Raw genomic sequence first — 19133 nt, forward strand, 5'->3', positions numbered from 1 at the left:
TTTTTAATCAACAATAGTTATTCAAAAGTTTTTTTTTACAGTGAGGCTTATAGTTGTTCTAACAGTGCATAATAAGACCTGTGGATCATTACCACTGATTGTGGTCTGGAGCTGTCACCACTGTGCACACTCTGAAGCATAGAATCATTGACAGTGACTTTAGGATTTTCACATTATTCTATGTATGCCCAGACTCCAAAGTTACTATCAGTGTCAATGGAGTAATGATGGTGAATGCTGACAATCCTGCTGCCAAAAGCATTGCAAAATTTGGGCTATTGTAGCTAAGAAAATATCCAGAATAAACTCAAAATCTGTAATAGAATGAGTTTTCAAAATATTCTGCAGAAGAGAATTGGCAGAAAATTTTTCTCTTCACTTGGAAAAGTCCAAGAAATTACATTTTTTAAGTACAGTATAACTGAATGAAGCAAACAAATATAACACGTTAAAGGAAAACTACCAAGGATTTTTTGACTCTCTTAGATAAATTATAAGAGTTAATTGATGTTGTTTTGCTCTCCCCCCAATCCGGTTTACATCCCTTTTTTTTATATTAATCCCTTTTTTTACTTTACTGTTTAATATTATCTTCGGGGGGGTGGGGAGAGGGATTTATTCATTTGTTCTCTACTTAGCGATTTTCTCCCCCTTTATATATATATATATATATATATAAAAAATAGGCCGGGGGGTCTAGTTAATGTTGTTGGGGGGAGGTGGTTACCTTATCCTGTTTTATTTCTGTCTTTAGGAGCGAGGTTGTTTTCCCCTGTTATTTTGTATTATTATATTTAATTATTACTTGTTGAGGTTGTAATTTTATAGTTATATATGTGTTGGTGTGGGGGGAGGGGGGGAGGTAGGGTGCTCACTGTTAACTCTAGCTCTGTAGTATATTTGAATTTTCTTCATCCTATCGAGGAGTGCCTGGATCAAGGGTGGGGCACTGGTTGGGAGAGGATATGATGAACTGTTGGAAAGGAAATGATACCCCCTGGGAACAAGGGGGAAAATCTCCATTTAAATACTTTTTTTTATTTAGAAATAGTTTTTTATTATATCGATGTGAGTGTATTAAAGAGCCTTTATTTTTGTAAATTTTATATGCGCTATGCTCGGGATGTTCTGGATAGAGTTTCCCCTCCCGAGGGGTCTTGGACTTGCCCGGACGATTATGGTTGATCGGTCAGTTAAGTGGTGCACCTGGAATGTCAAGGGGAGTAATTCGCCAGTCAAAAGGAAGAAAATATGATCAAACCTCAAGAAAGAAAGGGTCGATATAACTCTCCTACAGGAGACACACTTATTGGATAAAGAACACTTGAAATTACGACAGGGTGGATTTGATCAGGCCTTTTTTTCTTCTTTCAGCTCAAAAAGCAAGGAGTTGTTATTCTTATTCGGAAGAATTTCCCTTTCAAAATCCTAAATCAGATAAAAGACGAATCTGGACAATATATTCTGATTAAAGCCCTTATAAATGAAGAGGAATATGGGATCTTAAATTTGTATTGCCCCCTGGCAGATCCTTTTAAATTTATAATGAAAGCCTTCTCATACAATTATAGGGGGAAATTTTAATTGGATTATAGATCCGGAAATAGATAAAATTCCCAAGAGTGCTGCAGAAGTATCTCCCAGATCTAGACAATTGGTGGATTTGAACAAAGAATTAGGACTAGTAGATGTATGGAGATGTCTTCATCCACAGGGCAGAGATTTTTCTTTTTACTCCAATCCACATAAATGTCATACCAGAATCGATATGTTTTGTGGCCCCTCGATTTTTAAAAATTCCATATCATCATGTAAAATAGGCAGTATAGCAATTTCTGATCAAGCTGCTGTATATATGGAAATCAAGGCGAGGAACAATGAAACATCCCCCCAGCATTGGGTTATGGACCCCTTTCTGATGAAAGACAGTAAATTTGTAAAATAATTCTCTCAAGATTTTAAAACTTTTTTAGAAATTAATTCAGGTACGGCTAGCAACCCATCAATGATGTGGGAGACCATCAAAGCGCAAGGTTTGATCATCTCCTACTCAGCGATCCAGAAAAAATTGAAGGGAGAACAGCGTCTGCTCGAAGCTCGCTTAAAAGCAGCTGAAATAGCATACGCTGACAGACCTTCTATTATCAAATTGCAAAGGATTATGACCCTTAGGACAGCTCTAAACACCACGCTTACCCAAACGGCTAAGAGGGAAATATTCTTTGCAAAATAAATGTTATATGAATTTGGCGATAAACCTGATAGATACTTAGCATTTCTCGCAAAGAAAAAGAAGGCCCCTCAAACTATCACGTCTATCAAGGAAAGTACGGGTATTCTGACTCATGATCATAAAAAGATTAACGCAATCTTTAAAAAATTTTATTCCGATTTATATAAATTGCAGGATTGCGAAGACAGGACTAGGAGGATGCAGTCATTTTTTTAAAAACCTGACCTTTCCGGACCTAACTCTGGAACAGGTATCGGTCTTGAATGTTCCCCTAACAATCCAAGAAATACTTGACGCAATCAGGCAACTTTAGAGTGGTAAGGCGCCTGGCCCAGATGGCTTTCAAGTTGAATTCTGTAAAGAATTTACAGGAATATTGGCTGGTCCACTTATGGACATGTATAACTATTCATACAGTCAGGGTTGTCTCCCGCCTTCGCTGAAAGAGGTGAATAACTCTCTTATCCTCAAAAAATGGAAAGGACCCAGAAGATTGGGCGTCATACAGACCAATATCCTTGCTAAATGTAGATTTTAAAATCCTCTCTAAAACGTTAGCATTGAGGCTAGAAAGGGTATTGCCACATATTATAAAGAAGGATCAGACGGGGTTTATTAAGATCATCCGTATATGATCCAATAGTTAGAAGGTTTTGAATGTGATTCAAGTCTGCCATCAGGGAAAGATACCAGGAGTAGTAGTCTCATTAGACACGGAAAAGGCATTCGACAGGGTTGAATGGTCATATTTGTTTTACACATTGGAAAGGTTTGGCGTTGGAAAGGTGTTTACCAAATGGGTCTCAACACTGTATAGTGACCTCAAAGCAGTTGTGATTACCAATGGATAAGGCTCGGATAGCTTCAGTGTGAATAGGGGCTGCCGTCAGGGATGTCCTCTTTCGCCATTGCTATTTACGCTAATAATCGAGCCACTAGCAAAAGCTATACGGGCTGATCCTAATATAACAGCCACGAGGATTGGTACAGGTAAACATAAAATTACCCTTTATGCAGATGATGTTCTTCTATTTCTCAGTAATCCTTTGATGTCTGTGCCTCGCTTAATCCAAGTTATTAATACATTTAATACATTTAATGTATTTTCAGGCTATAAAATTAATTTCTCAAAATTGTAGACAATACCAATGGTTGGCCTTGCTAGTATATCCCACTTATTGGATGGATCCCATTTTCCTTTTCGGTGGTCCCTGGAGGGTTTCTTATATTTAGGCATTTTTATTACCCCAGTATTTAGTCAAATATACAAGGCTAACTTTGTGCATTTACTGGAAAGGATAAGGCAGGACCTGCAGCGATGGGGAGACCTTCCAATTTCCTGGCTAGGTGAAATAGCACTAATTAAAATGGATGTCCTGCCCGCCTCCTATACCCTATGAGAATGCTTCTGGTGATGCTGCCAAGGCTGGCACTACATAAATCACATGCCTGGTTGGGTTCCTTTATCATCATAGACGACCCCTCATTAAGCTGAAGAAGCTGCAGCTTCCACAGGCAAGGGGAGGATTGGATTCCCCAGATTTTAGAAAATATCAGTTAAGTTCCCTATTAAGTTATATAGCTGATTGGGTCTTGTCTGACCCGCATCAATCTGGCTGGACATTGAGGCTTCTCAAGTAAAATGCCCACTTATTAATCTTTTATTTTCAGACAAGAGGAAAATCATTACGGATCAATGTAAAAACCCTATAATACTAAACACAATTAAACACAATTGGGATATAATGTGGCAAAATGAGGGCAACTCACATAAAACATCCCCCTATGCTCCGATAGTGGGAGCATGGGGGTTTCAACCAGGGCTTACAGATGTCACTTTCAAACTCTGGAGATCCAGGGGTATCTCATGTTTAGGGGATCTGTAAAAGAAGGGGTCCTGATGTCTTTTGAACAGCTGCGTCAGAAATTTGGATTACCTCATGGAGACCTCTTTCGATACTTCTAAATTCGAGACTACATACAGAAGAAGACTACGTTATTAGGTAGTCTTTGTAAATCAGATAGAGAATGTAGAGTGCTATGGTCAAAGGGGGTATCTTCCGTCAGCACTATTTATCATTTATTACATGATGAAGTATCAGGAGATATGGACAATCTGCTTAAAACATGGGATCAGGATTTGGGACTGAAAATCTTTACAGAAACGTGGAATGACATTTGGGAAAACGCCAGAAGAATCACCATCTGTAACAGAACTCAGGCCATTCAGTTGAAGATACTTCATAGGGCCCATGTAGCACCGGACCGATTGGCAAAATTTAAGGCAGGAGCATCTCCAATGTGTCCCAAATATAAAATAGAGGTGGGCACTCTTGTACATTGCTTATGGACCTGGCATAAGATCTGTAGATATTGGATTCAAGTAGCAAGTGCTCTGACAGAAATCTTAGAATTTGGGCTTTTCGAACTTACCCTCCCTGGATATGCACGGGAAGTGATTATTTTCTATTCTCTCTTTCTGTGCAAGGAAAAATATTTTGGTAAACTGGGTGGCTGAGGGCCCCCCTGGACGTTTGAATTGGCACAGATTAATCATGGAAAGTTATTCCCCTTGACTTCCTTACAAATATGGTGCACCAAAAGACCGCATTATTCCATAAAATATGGCAGCCCTTCTTGAATTACATAGATACAGATATTTTGGCCATCCTAACAAGGGCTTTTGTTTAATTGAGATGGCGAATCTGGCTGGTCCGGGGCCCCTTGGGAGAGGAATCCTGCACGACTACGGGTTTTGTTACGAGTTGATGTTAACACATTCCGAGCATGTATCTCACTACACAATTTCTGTGTTATCTACCTTTTTTTTATCTTCTTTGAATAATGTAAGAGACTTAATCATACACTATGGTTAGTTGTAGGTTAGATTAGTAGTTAGTTGAGTTTTTTTTCGCTCGGTATCTTTTTCTTGTTTGATAAATTTTGGTTATTATTTATTTAAGATTTAATTGTATATCAATGTTTATACCTGGGTTTTTTTATTTGTAAACTTGTAAAAACATGTTAAATTTTCAATAAAAATATCTATAATAAAAAGGGAAACTACCAATTATAATCCATGCTTTCCTAACACTTGTCTTGTATTCACATGGAAGTGCTACATTCCTGTAAGTACACTAAGTATATTCCAGTCAATTTATGCATACCATGTCTGAAGTTGCAATGTCAGGATTGCTAAAATTCTATATTTCTAATTATTTCTACAGATAATCAACCATGACAGCTTGCCTATTAAATTCTCTTAACTTTCCAAAAGCTGGTGAATATGATCATATCATCAAATAGAATGCATAGAATTAAACTGATAAATATGCTGGAAGACAGAATATTTGCCAGTAGTAAGTTAAATACCACAAGTATTATTATTGTGAAAACCAAGGTAAAACAATTGCGCTCATTCAGGTCCACAAAACGTCTGGCCAGCGGAGGTTTCAAAGATCGTAGAATTTTCAGAAGGTTACAGCATAGAAGAAAGTCAGTCTCTGAAGGAGTGCTTCACCAAGTTCCACTGATCTCTGCCTTTTCCCTGTAGCCCTACATATTCTTCCTTCGCAAACAGGAATCCAATTCACTCTTGAATGCCTCACTTGGGCCTACCATATTCCCAGGCAGGGCATTCTAGGTGCTAGCCACTCGCAGCATGCAAAGAGAATTTCTGTGAAAAAAGTTTTATCTATATATCTTTCTATCTATATTTCCAGGAATACTAGACAACAGTGTTAACATCACAGAATCCAACCAGTTCTGTTTTAAAATAGAAAGTGGACATTACATACATTGTTGGACATTTCTTGGTATATTTGATGGGATCTAAAATGAGCAATCCTGTGGAATTCCCTGTCAGTGTTAGCATGCAGACAGTGCTGACTTCAACAGACATTGAGTCTGTCAACATCATTTTGAGGACGTTGCTGTTCAATTTATGCTGATTTCAAGAAATTAAAATTGGCCAGCATGTTTCATGTTCATACTCATAGAGTCATACAGCATGGGAACAGAATCTATGGTTCAACTCGTCCAAACAACTAAATGTCCCAGTCTGGCCTTGTCCCATTTGCTAGCAATTTGACCATATCACTTTAAAGCCTTCCTATTCATATACTCATCCAGATGCCTTTTAAATGTTGTTGTTGTACCAGCTTCTGCTACTTTCTCTGGTAGCTCGTTCTGGACCCGCATTGCCCTCTGCGTTAAAAGGTTACCCTCAGATCCTTTTAAAATCCTTTCCCTTCCACCTTGAACTTATGCCATTTAGTTTTGGACATCCCCATCCTAGGAAAAAGACCTTGTCTTTTCACCTGATCTATCCTCCTCATGATTTTATAAACCTATATAAAGTCACCTCTCAGCCTTCAAATCTCCAGGAGAAAAGGCCCCAATTTATTCAACTTTTCCTTATAACTCAACCCTCTACTCTTAGCAACTTCCTTCTAAATCTTTTCTGCACCATCTCAAGTTTAACAACATCCTATCGAAAGGCGACCAGCATTGTACACAGGCCTCATGTGCTGTACAGCTACAATCTGACTTCCTTACTCTTATATTCAATATTCTGACCAATGAAGGCAAGGTTGCCAAACACCTTCTTCACCACTCTGCCTACCCGTGACTCCATGTCCAAAGAACTATGCACCTGCACCCCTAGATGTCTTTGTTTGGCAACAATCCCCACGACCATACCATTAACGGCTTAAGTTCTGCCCTGATTTGCCTTACTAAAATTCAATATTTTATCCAAATCAAACTCTATCTGCCACTTCTCGGTCCAGAAAAATAGAATAGGCCAGAGCTCATTGTAATAGGCCTCCCCAATTAACTGTTGCCATGATCAGTGAAGATAACGAAAATCTAGGCCAGCAAGTTCAAATAGTGTTTTTCAGTTCTTTAAATGCAAAAAGTAATGTCAAGTGATACTGCTATTGATCTGGCTTCATTTTAATGTTTAGATCAACCTTATCTAGTTACTTTTCAATCTCACTAGCAGATTATTCCTTTTTTACACATGAGAGCTGTCACTAAATAATAATATATCCTTCATGCTCAAGATGATGTATAGACAACATATACTGTATCAATAATTTGTTTCAATTTCATTTGGCCAAAGCTGTTAGGTAAAATATTTATGGTGGTTAGCTGAAAGAGTTGTATTGAAATTACATGAACAACTACAAGTGAAGGTAACCTTAGAAGTTTGCATCAGTCAAATGGATACTGAGTCTGAAAGAGTCTGAAAGGGCCATCATAAATTAGTTGGAAGATTGTTCTGACTTCTTTTTGTCCCACTCTTTGACTGATCAGAACAAATTTTAAATTTAATCAGAATAGGGATGTGGCCAATTGTATAAGTTTTAAACTGCATCTGATTTAAAATTAGAAACAATTCAGCCAAGTTGCTTTTGTCAGCAAAGAATAATTAGTTCACTATAAGCTAAGGGACTGTCTTGTGGCACAGTGGCAGTGTCCCTACCCCTAGATGAGGAGACCTAGGTTCAAGTCCTACCTACTCCACAATCGTGTAATAACATCGCTGAACTGATTAGAAAAATAGGCTAAATAGATAAAAACTTGCTCAAACAAAAATGTAAAAGCTAGTGGCAAAAAATATTTGGATTGCACAAAGATAGTCATGACTTATAATTTAAAATCTCAAAGTTAACATGAGACAAATATGGATAACAACCAATGATCAAATACGCTACAGGACACATAATTTAGCAAATATAATCAAACATGAACTCCTCAGCAATTCCTCCAGATGCCAGTGACAGCATCTCATTGAGACTTCACAAGAGATTACCTTTCTTCTTTGATGATCTGGCCCTGAAACTCCATCAAAGGCCACTCGTTCATTGATTGCATTAACAACTGTCCATATTCTGGTAGTCTACCTTTCTTTCCTGGGACTATGCTTCCCTGAACTCTTAGAAAGTGCACTTCACCAAGCCAGTACTTCCCCTGAATGTATGTTGCACAAAGCAAATACTGGCCACGGGCATTCAACCCTTATTCTGTTGTACTAACCTATTAGTTGTGCACCAGTTTAAGACCCTTGTAGCTCCCAGGACTTCCTGAACTCTCAACACCCAGAGTTATGCAATTGCTCAAGGGCAGTCCTGAGCCTCAACTACATGGACATTGTGTAATACAGGTACCTTTAGCAGTATAGCTAAGAGTTGCTCTACCTAAAATGGAGTGCACTTCTCTCTATCTCTCTCACACATACTCTGTTTTCTAATCTCACTGTTTGTCACTTTTGAATTCCTGTACAGTGACTTTTGAATTGTCCTAAGTGACCTATTGAAAAACATGCAACAAGCAAACCCCTATTGATAAGTAAACTAAGTGTAACCTAAAATCTTGGAACGGTCATATGCAGCACCTTTGGAACTTTCAATACCCCTTAATATTACAATCTTTACTGAATGCAGCTATCGCAACACCAATTGAGGAAACAAACAGATTTCATCAAAAGATTATTATTTGATTGAGTGCAGTGAACACCACTGTGATGATGTCATAGGCACTTGGTCAATGTAAAGAGGGAACTTGCAGGAGACAGACATGGGGTGTGTGAGTTCTTCAACAATCCCCAAAGAGAAGACAGTGAGTTGAGATTTTTTTTCTTGTTTCAGGTTGGATAGACATAACTAGTGAAGTGCCATGATAGTTAGTCCTTGGGCATCAGGTATATACTATCTATATTAATGACTTGGAGGAGGGAAAGGGTGTAACATATCCAAGTTTGCTTTCAATACAAAATAGATGGAAAGGCATGTTGTGATGAGGACAAAAGGAATCTGCAAGGGGATATATATGGATTGCATTTGTGGGAAAAAAAACTTGGCAGATGGATTTTTATCATAGGAATATGTAGGATCATGCACTTTGGTAGGAAGAATCAAAAAGCAGACTATTACTTAAGTAGAGAGAAATGCCAAGAAAGTGCTGCACAGAGGGATCTCAGCTTTTATGTGAATGAAATACAAAAAGGTAGCATGTAGGTGCAACAAATACTTAAGAAAGCAAATGGAGTTTTTGCCTTTATTGCTAGTTTGGGGATTAAAAAATATGGAAGCCTTGTTACAACTGTACAGGGCATTGGTAAGGCTGCATTGGAGCACTGTACACACTTTTGATTCCTGCATTTAGGGAAGTATATACAGACATTGAAGGATGAAATGTTGTTAGAATTGACTTATCGTGAATGGCAAAAACAAACAAAGGCAAGACTTATACAATTAAAACTACAGCCTTGGGTAGTGTTGCAAAACAGAGAGACCTAGGTGTTCAGGTACATACTTCTTTGACATTTACATCACATATAGATCGAGTGGTTAAGAAAGTGTTTAATGTACTTGCCTTCATTGCTGTGGAACTAGTAAGAACTTGGCATACTGCTGCATTATGGGATACTTGACCAAGGTAAAAGGTATTGTGACTCTCAGGCTCACAGCTGTAGTGGAAAAATACTGCTAGATATAAAGACTGAGGTTGTATAATTACAGTTTGACGAAATATAGGGAGTGTATCATGAGCTCGTATTTTCTCTGTCCTTGAGCAACATCAAAGAACAAAGGGAGTAGGCACTGTGCTTATCTTTATCTTCAATTATTGCATCTGACATTATTTGAGTGCTGCAAGGTTGTTTGTGTCTTTGTATAAAAATAGGCCAACAGTTCAGCTCGGGAGAGTGCTGTGATACAGTGAAGACTAGCAGCCTGTCTGTGAAATCACAAGAAATGATGCTTTTAAAAACAAGTCTTGAAGTCTCAGACTAAGTAATTTCCTCAACAATTGCTCAGAACTTTAAGTATAGGAGTTGGGATGTTATTTTGAAGTTGTACAGGACATTGTTGAGGTTTCTTCTGGAGTACTATGTCCAATCTAGTCTTCCTGTTATCAGAAGGATATTGTTATGGTGGAGAGGATTCAGAAGAGATTTACCAGTAACTGGAGGGTTTGAGTTATATGGAAAGGGTGGATAGGCTGGGATTTTTTACACTGGAGCATAGGAAGTTGAGAGATGACCTTATACAGGTTTATAAAATAATAAGAGGTATAGATAAGGTGAATGGCAAGGGCCTCTTCCCTAGGATCAGGGATTTCAACACCAGGAGACATATTTTTAATGTGAGAGGAGAAAGTTTTTTTTTTAAAAAATGAGGGGCAATTTTTTTATACAGAGAGTGATTCGTATGTGGAATGAACTTTCAGAGGAAGTGATGGATGCAGATATGTTAAAATGTTTAAAAGACATTTAGTTAAGTACATGAACAAGAAATATTTGGAGGGATATGGGCAAAGCACAGGCAGGTGGGACTAACTTAGTTTGGGATTATGGTTGACATGGAGTAGTTGGACTGAAGGGTCTGTTTCCATGCTTTATGACTTCTATGGCTCTTTAGCTCAACAGGCAAGGCGTTTGTTCATTTGAGTCTTAAAGAATGAAGGATGATTCTTATTGAAACATGTAACATTCTGAGGGTCTTTCACAAGGCAGATGTTGAGAAAACGCTCCTGCTCATGGATGAATCTCAAAGTAGAGGACATAATTACTAGGTAAGGGAACACTCATTTAAAACTGTCCAAGGATGGTGAATGTCTAGAATTCCCTACCCCAGAGAGTTGTGGAGGCTAGAAGTATGTAATTACAAATAGCTAGATTTTTGAAATAGTAAAGAATTGAGAGCTGTAAGGAGGTGATGTGACAGAGGAATTGAGGCCTAGGGCAGATCAGCCATGATCTTATGTTATGTTTTATGTTGTCTTTATTTCTTTCCACTTTATTCAAAATTTCCCCTTCTAATTTTGTTTTTTCCTTTCTTGTTCAAATCTTTTTTTTCATTTCAGTTTAGTTGGTTCTACTTAAGAATGAGCAGGAACATCCTTCTATTCCTCAAGCTTTGACAGCTGAGCCAATTCATCAATGAACTCAGCCTTAGTAACTCCTGATTTTAAACTAATCTCAATTTCATCCACCGTGGTATTCAAGTTATCTTTGTCAAATGATTGATGGGTGGCTCAGCGGTTAGCACTGTTGCCTCACAGCACTAGGGTCCCAGGTTCGATTCCAGCCTCAGGCGACTGTCTGTGTGGATATTTGCACGTTCTCCCCGTGTCTGCGTGGGTTTTCTCTGGGTGCTCTGGTTTCCTCCCACTGTCCAAAGATGTACAGGTCAAGTGAATTAGCCATGCTAAATTGCCCGTAGTGTTGGGTGCATTAGTCAGAGGGAAATGGGTCTGGGTGGGTTATTCTTCGGAGGGTTGGTGTGGACTGGTTGGGTCCAAAAAGCCTGTTTCCACACTGTAGCGAATCTAATCTAAGTGACGAATTCTCCCTCTTCACAAGCCTGATTCCCAACAGATACTGTAAAATTTTATTGACCTAAATTCTGAAAAGTTTCAGTCAATTAATTTCAGATTCAAAATTTAAATTAATTGAGATTAGATCTGGAATAACCCAAAATTTATTATGATCCCTATAAAGACCAACAAACCAAAACAATTAATTTAGCGAACTCTCCAACAAGGAAAATCAATAGGCAATATTTATTTTTCTAAAAGTATTACTTAAATAATTAAACTAAAATCAATGTAAAATAAACAAACTAATTGACAAATCAGCCCATATACATTGAAAAGACAACATCTTATGATTTTTATTTTAGACTGTGGACCAAAACAGGAAAAGATATACTGTAAACCAAGGACTGTGAAGGGAATTACTGCACTTTTAACAAATTCAAGAAACTTGTTGTGAGTTTTGTTTACAATATTGCTTTATTCAAACAGTGGGTACCATGGGTGTATAAACAGCAAGCTTCATCCTGAGACAGACTGTGAATTGGTTTCTGCAATCAGGGCTAGTTGTGGTGGTCAGAAGTCATCGGCATAACAACTAGCTCCTGGTTCTTACGTAGGTGGAGAATGCATAAACTATGCAAGGCAGTAATGTAGTCATAATGTCACTGGATTAGTAATCCAGAACCTCATGCAAATGCTGTGTGGCCAATGGTTTGAATCTTGCCAGGCAGATGTTGAAACTTGAATTCAATAAATAGTGGAATTAAAAGCTAGCCTCATGGTGACCACATAGCCATTGTTGATTGGTATAAAAGCCCATCTAATTCATCAATGGTCTTTAAGGAAGGAAATCTGTTATCATTATCTGCACTGGCTTAAATGTGACACCAGACCATTTCAAAGGGTAGTATGACCCGATTAAGACACTCAGAAAAAAAGATAATTAAGGATGGATACTAAATACAATGTCCATATTCTATGGATAAATTTTTTAAAAGCCTTCAGAATGCTGCTAAGAAAGGGTCTCACACTCTCTCTCCCTCTCTCTGCAGTGAAAACCAAAACCTAGAAAATATTCTTTCCCACCAATAGTTGTAAGCTGTTACCTGTAACTAGTGACTGAAATACTGAACAATTAATCTGTCCATGACCTGTGACTTCAACAAAGAACTGAATGAATCTAGAAATAAGTAGATCAGAAAACAGAATGCTTTGGAAAGAGCAAAAAGGACACCTTATCAATTCCATTGGACTAGTGCTTTCAAACTGAGCTTCTGCAGTCTTTTTTCCTTCACCCATAACATCCATGTTTGTTTGTTTATTTGTCTGTGCTTGTATGTTTTTATGTGTGTATGGATGTCTAAGAGGGTTTAGAGTAGTTTGCTTATGATTAGAATTTGATTTATTTGTAATAAATGATAGTTTATGTTAAGTACAGAACACTATTCAGTGATTTCTGCAAACTGAGTTCATCATACAGATAAGTTGGGGATTTTGAGTAATTTAATTAAATGTTTAACTTTGTGACAACCCCAGGAGTAGTGGTGCTTAAGTATCAGCCCATCCCAAATAGGTTATTACATTATTATAAATTACCCATTATGTAACAGATTCAATAAAGATAGACCTGATGGAACTATTAGTCATCTCCTCAGAATACATAGAACCAATTTCAGCCACAAAGTGATCCTGCAGAATCTCCTCAGCTTTGCTCATGATATTCCTGAAGGTGTGGGTTTACCAAAATACCTTTAATCAAACTCTCAGTAACATCACTGTGCATTGTATGGCCAGCTCTGGTCAATCAGTTCCTTTAAAATTAGGCAGCAGCAGTAACCTTATTTTCCTTTATCTCTGTTCTGAGATCCAGATTTCAGTTCTTCACTTTGCCTACACAGTATCACCAGATAGGAGTTCAAATGGCTCAATTATTTCATCCAGTTTCATCTAATTTTAGTTTCTCCTAGTTTTAGTTTTAATTTCCTCAGAAACCTGAAGGTTAAAGTTGGGATCATAAAATTACAAACTTTGATCACATTGGTCTACCATTTTAGTCTCAGAATATCAATTTCTGGCATGCTCTTACAGATGCAGTAATAAATTGGCTAATTCACTACTGGTCAATGGTAATCATAGGACATTGATGGGGATTAATCAATGCTGGGGAAAATATATCAATTTTCTCTTCTTAGAGTTGATTAAATTAGATTAGATTACTTACAGTGTGGAAACAGGCCCTTCGGTCCAACAAGTCCACACCGACCCGCCGAAGCGTAACCCACCCATACCCCTACATTTACCCCCTACCTAACACTACGGACAATTTAGCATGGCCAATTCACCTGACCCCCACATCTTTGGAATGTGGGAGGAAACCGGAGCACCCGGAGGAAACCCACGCAGACACAGGGACAACGTGCAAACTCCACACAGTCAGTCGTCTGAGGCGGGGACTGAACCCGGGTCTCTGGTGCTGTGAGGCAGTAGTGCTAACCACTGTGCCAACGTGTTGGTAATTATCTGCTACTTGTATGATACAGTCAGTTCAACTCAAATTGACTTTAACACGACTGAAGTATTTCAACCGTTATTTGCAGAACGTGAACTTTTAGATTACTTACTTAGATTAGATTACTTACTTACAGTGTGGAAACGGGCCCTTCGGCCCAACAAGTCCACACCGACCCGCCGAAGCGCAACCCACCCATACCCCTACATTTACCCCTTACCTAACGCTACGGGCAATTTAGCATGGCCAATTCACCTGACCCGCACATCTTTGGACTGTGGGAGGAAACCGGAGCACCCGGAGGAAACTCACGCAGACACGGGGAGAACCTGCAAACTCCACACAGTCAGTCGCCTGAGTCGGGAATTGAACCCGGGTCTCAGGCGCTGTGAGGCAGCAGTGCTAACCACTGTGCCACCGTGCCGTCCAGCTGTATTGGTTATAATGCAATTCCGGCCCCATTAATTTAAATGGTGTGGTTATTGCACAATTTTCTTATAACACGGGATCACATGAGAATGGAACTATCATGTTATGTCAGAACAGATGGTACAAATGTGAATTATCATCTGAGAGCCCAAGCCTGATTGTTATCTACAGCTGGGCACGCATGTGAAGACAGACTGCATTATTATCTGAGGCTGTGTGAATGGAACCGAAGATGCACAATCATCAGTGACATTCCCATTGCTGACCTTATGTTTGAGTGAAGGTCATTGATGAAGCAACTAAAGATGGTTTAACTTAGGACCCTATGCTAATCAACTCTTATAATGATGCCCTGTGGCTGAGATAATTACACTCCATTCAGATTGTTTTGTGCTCGATATGAATCCAGTCAATGGAGACTATTCACCTCGTTACCATTTATTTTACTAGAGCACCTTGATGCCAGGAGAAAGTGAGGACTGCAGATGCTGGAGATCAGAACTGAAAAATGTGGTGCTGGAAAAGCGCAGCAGGTCATGCAGCATCCAAGGAGCAGGAGAATCGACGTTTCAGGCATAAGCCCTTCTTCAGGAATCATTCCTGAAGAAGGGCTTATGCCCGAAACATCGATTCTCCTGCTCCTTGGATGCTGCCTGACCTGCTGCGCTTTTCCAGCAACACATTTTTCACCTTGATGCCACCCAATCAAATACTGCATTTTTGTCAAAAACAGTTACCCCTTCTCTGCTCTAGAATTGAAGTCTTTTGACCAAGCTTGCAGTAAGAAACCAAGCATTGTACGCATTAATGAGCAACGGAATTGTATAAATATTGGGCAGGAAGGAAGAGGTGATCGGTCTCACAGAAATCACTGACGAAAATAAACTGGCATTTATTTAAAATTTAATTCCTGCATTAATGGGTACAATTTGCAGGAAACAGGCAAATGCAACAGTGCTGTACTGAGAAGCAGGTGATTGCCAAAAAGGGAGAAGTAAAGTACAAAAGCTTAGTAGTAGGACAAACAATAATCAATAGCCTCTGAAAAAAAATTCTGGCTGATAGGATAAGGGAGAAAAATCAAATGTGACGGCTCTGAGAGAGAGAATCAAAACATCCAGAAGCCATGGTTCATGATAGTATGAACTATTCTAAAGAATACATTTGAGGCCCTGAAAATGTTATTTCAAGAATTAGGAGAAAGGTTAAAAATAAGACTTTAAGATTAGCAGATGAGTCAAAACATCATTAATACCACATTCCAATTTAAGATAAAAATGTATTTTTTCTTAACATAAGCAACAACACAAAACTAGACATTTAGCTTTATGGTATCCTGTCAGTGCTTAGGTAGAAGCTTTACTATTAATGGTATAAACTTACCTCTGTGTACTCATCAAATGAATGTTCTTCTTCCATGAATTCCTGTATACGTTCATTGGCAGTTCCATTTATTAGCCAATCATAATTTTGAACTGTGGAAAGGGAATGTAGAATATTCATGAAAATAATATTTGATATCATTACACTCTGATTTATAAAATTATTGTTCACTTAAAATACCTTTTTAAGTGATAAAGATTAAGTCACCATAGTCTTATCATACTATAGGGGTGTTCTCTCATTTGAGAGAGACAACTGTTGATTGTCACCATGCCTCAGACAAAGGAAGAGGGTGAGAAGGAGAGTCCTTCATAATAACCCCAACATATGTTGGTATTAAACCAACACTGTTAACATCACTCACAAACTATCCAGGCAACTGAGCCAAACAAGGCTCAATTTTACTTTAAAGTAGACTATTTGAACTGATAAAACAGAATTTAGGCTGTACTTAAGTATAAGGCTTCTTCCATTTATATTCAAAGAGATTTATTCCAATTATCAGCAGAGCTTGAAAATTACTATGAATATGAACAATTAAGACCATGTTTTGCTGTGAAAATAAAACCAAGGCAAACAATACTGATGATAACAGTTTCTAGGTCACAGACACATCTAACATCCAAAATTATTGCTGGCAGGATAAGGAATCAAAATTTGAATTTCCCTGCTCCTCCAAAAGCTGTGGAACAGCAATTCACCAGGTTATTCAGCATTTAAGTCTAAGATTGCTGTACTTATTAGGTATCTATGCCCTAAACTTGCAAGAAAATATTAATACTTACCCAATTCACTATGCTGTCCTTTTTTATTAAGTAAGTCTTAATTACTGCTTTCCAGACCAGTACTGAGGGAGTACAGTACTATGAGAGGAACTGTCTTTCCAATGAGGCACTAAACCAAGGCTCTATCTTTATGTCTGTTACCTGTAAAATCCTACGGCACTTTTCCGAAGAACAGTAAACAACTCATTCCCAGAGTCCTAGCCAATATTTATCCATCAATCAAAATCACAAAAATAGATTATCAGCTCATTACCACATTGCTATTTGTGCGATTCCAGTGCTGACAGTGCTACAAAATATTTTCAGGCACAGAAATAGTATGCACTGAGGTGAACATTTGTTTTAATCTTTGAACCAAGGCACAAACATAGAGCCATGCTTGTTTTGATTTTTCTAACATAACATGAATGATATTGAAAGTAAGCAAAATTCAATTTACATTCAATGTTGTGATTTGGCCTATATTATTTTTTGACTTGTACCCAACTCATTGGAAACTCTGACTTTAAATGATGCATTGTCTCAACTTACATGATAGAACTACCTGACACTGAAAGTGAATACATTTATTTAACTGAGAATAACAGGAATAGGAGCAGGAGTAGACCATGTGTCCCCTCAAACTTGCTCCATCATTCAATATGTTCATGGCTGATCTGTTCATACCCTTGACTCCACCTTTCCGCTATGCACCCATTGTCATCAATTCCTCTGCCTTCAAAGTATTCAGTCACCTTACCTGAAATTCCTCCAATGTATACAACCAACTCTGAATGCATTGTTCTGTCTGTGATCTAACCAATGTGTTGTAACAGCTGCACCAAGGCTTCCATATTTATATACTTCATACTTATTGCAGTAAAAGCTAAAATTCCATTTGCCTTCTAATTATTTGTTGCACTTGCATGCTTATAAATTTTGCAATTGTACAGGGCCTTAGTGAGACCAAACCTAGAATATTGTGTGTAGTTTTGGCCTTTTTATCCAGGAAGGATGGTTTGGTGATGGAGGGAGTGCACAAAGGTTTAAAAGACTGATGTTTGGGATGGCAAGATTGAGGTGTGAAGAAAAATTGAATCAGCTAGGACCATATTCACGGGTTTAGAAGAATGAGGTGGCATCTCAGAAACTAAAAAAATTCTAACAAGACTGGATAGGGAACACAAGAAGGATGTTCCTGATGACCTGAAAGTCCAGAATCAGAGGACAAGTTTAGGAATTCAAGATATGACATTCATAACTGGGTTGAGGAATAATGTCTTTACTCAGAGAGTGATGACCCTATGGAATTCTCTGCAACTGAAATCTGTTGAGGACAAAATATTGAATATTTTTGAAAAAAGCGATACAGTGCTAAGTGCCAAAAGGATCAAAGGGTATGGGAGAAAGCTGATTCAGGTGACTGTGTTAGGTGATCAGCCATGACTATAACGGATGGCAGAGCAGGCTCAAAAGGCTGATCTACTCCTGCTCCTATTTTCTATATTTTTAACACTTTGTGACACATATCATGATGTGATATATATTATTTAATTTGTTTTACAATCTGGATTTTGAACTAGTGGCATTTGGGTTTTGGTTTGTATGTATGTGAGGACTTAATAATTAACTTGCTAGCAGTTCTGGAACCATTAATTGCTTTAAATGAGTATGAGAGAGAGGGTTCCTGCAGTAATATTGGGAACTTGGTTGAATATGAGGGCTTTAATGATTGGACAGAGTAAATATGGAAAAGCATTAACCAGAATGAAAAATGATTTTTTTTTCACTTAGGGGAGAAGCCCATTGCTTTAAGTGGCAGTTTGTACGTGTCCTGGCTAGATTTAGATATAAGCACCTGTTTCTTCTGAGAAAAGGAGATAGTCCAGAACAGTTAGGAAACAGGTTACCTTAGTGTAATGGTTTAGTTGAAAGTTCCAGATCAGAAGTGTTTGATTAGAATCCTGAAAAAGTTACTTGAAACTGAGACAGTTGTTCTGTCAGTTATCAAGGAAGAGGCTATCAAACCTTTAAGCCCAGGAATTGAAAGGAACAAATAGATCCGATAGAGAAAGGAACTCCCTCTGGTATTTCAACACAGTAATGTGATGGTATTGGGATAGTTGGGATTGAATTTTATCTTCTATCTTATCTTTATTTCATCTCCATAATAAACTTATGTTTTATTGTTAAAACCAAATCTGCAACATTGTGAGTTTCAGTGAAATACTATCTCATTAAATAAAATCAAAATAAAACAAAACATGACCAATCAATCCAGACTTCAGTCTGGGATTTGACTTTGTCTGTTAATAATATCAACCAAGTTCATAATAATATGAGGATACCTAGGTCTCTCGGTACTACTGTATAGTATGCTGCCATCTCTCTCCATTCACATTATATTCTGCTTTCCCATCAAAGAGGATAGTTTCACATTTTCCCAGAATGTACTCCATCAGCCATTTTTGTCCACTCATTTAACCCACCT

At 38.1% G+C, this 19133-nt stretch overlaps 1 protein-coding gene across 1 annotated transcript in view; it reads right to left on the minus strand.

The window, feature by feature from the left end:
• dnah12 (dynein, axonemal, heavy chain 12) overlaps positions 1–19133 on the minus strand; it is a 260737-nt gene that overhangs the window by 213531 nt on the left and 28073 nt on the right. The window contains exon 10 of the mRNA XM_060835852.1: positions 15879–15970. Coding sequence (XP_060691835.1) covers positions 15879–15970 — 92 coding nt within the window. The remainder of the gene's footprint in view (positions 1–15878; positions 15971–19133) is intronic.

This window comes from Hemiscyllium ocellatum, chromosome 14, assembly GCF_020745735.1.
Source record: "Hemiscyllium ocellatum isolate sHemOce1 chromosome 14, sHemOce1.pat.X.cur, whole genome shotgun sequence".
NCBI classification, from domain to species: domain Eukaryota; kingdom Metazoa; phylum Chordata; class Chondrichthyes; order Orectolobiformes; family Hemiscylliidae; genus Hemiscyllium; species Hemiscyllium ocellatum.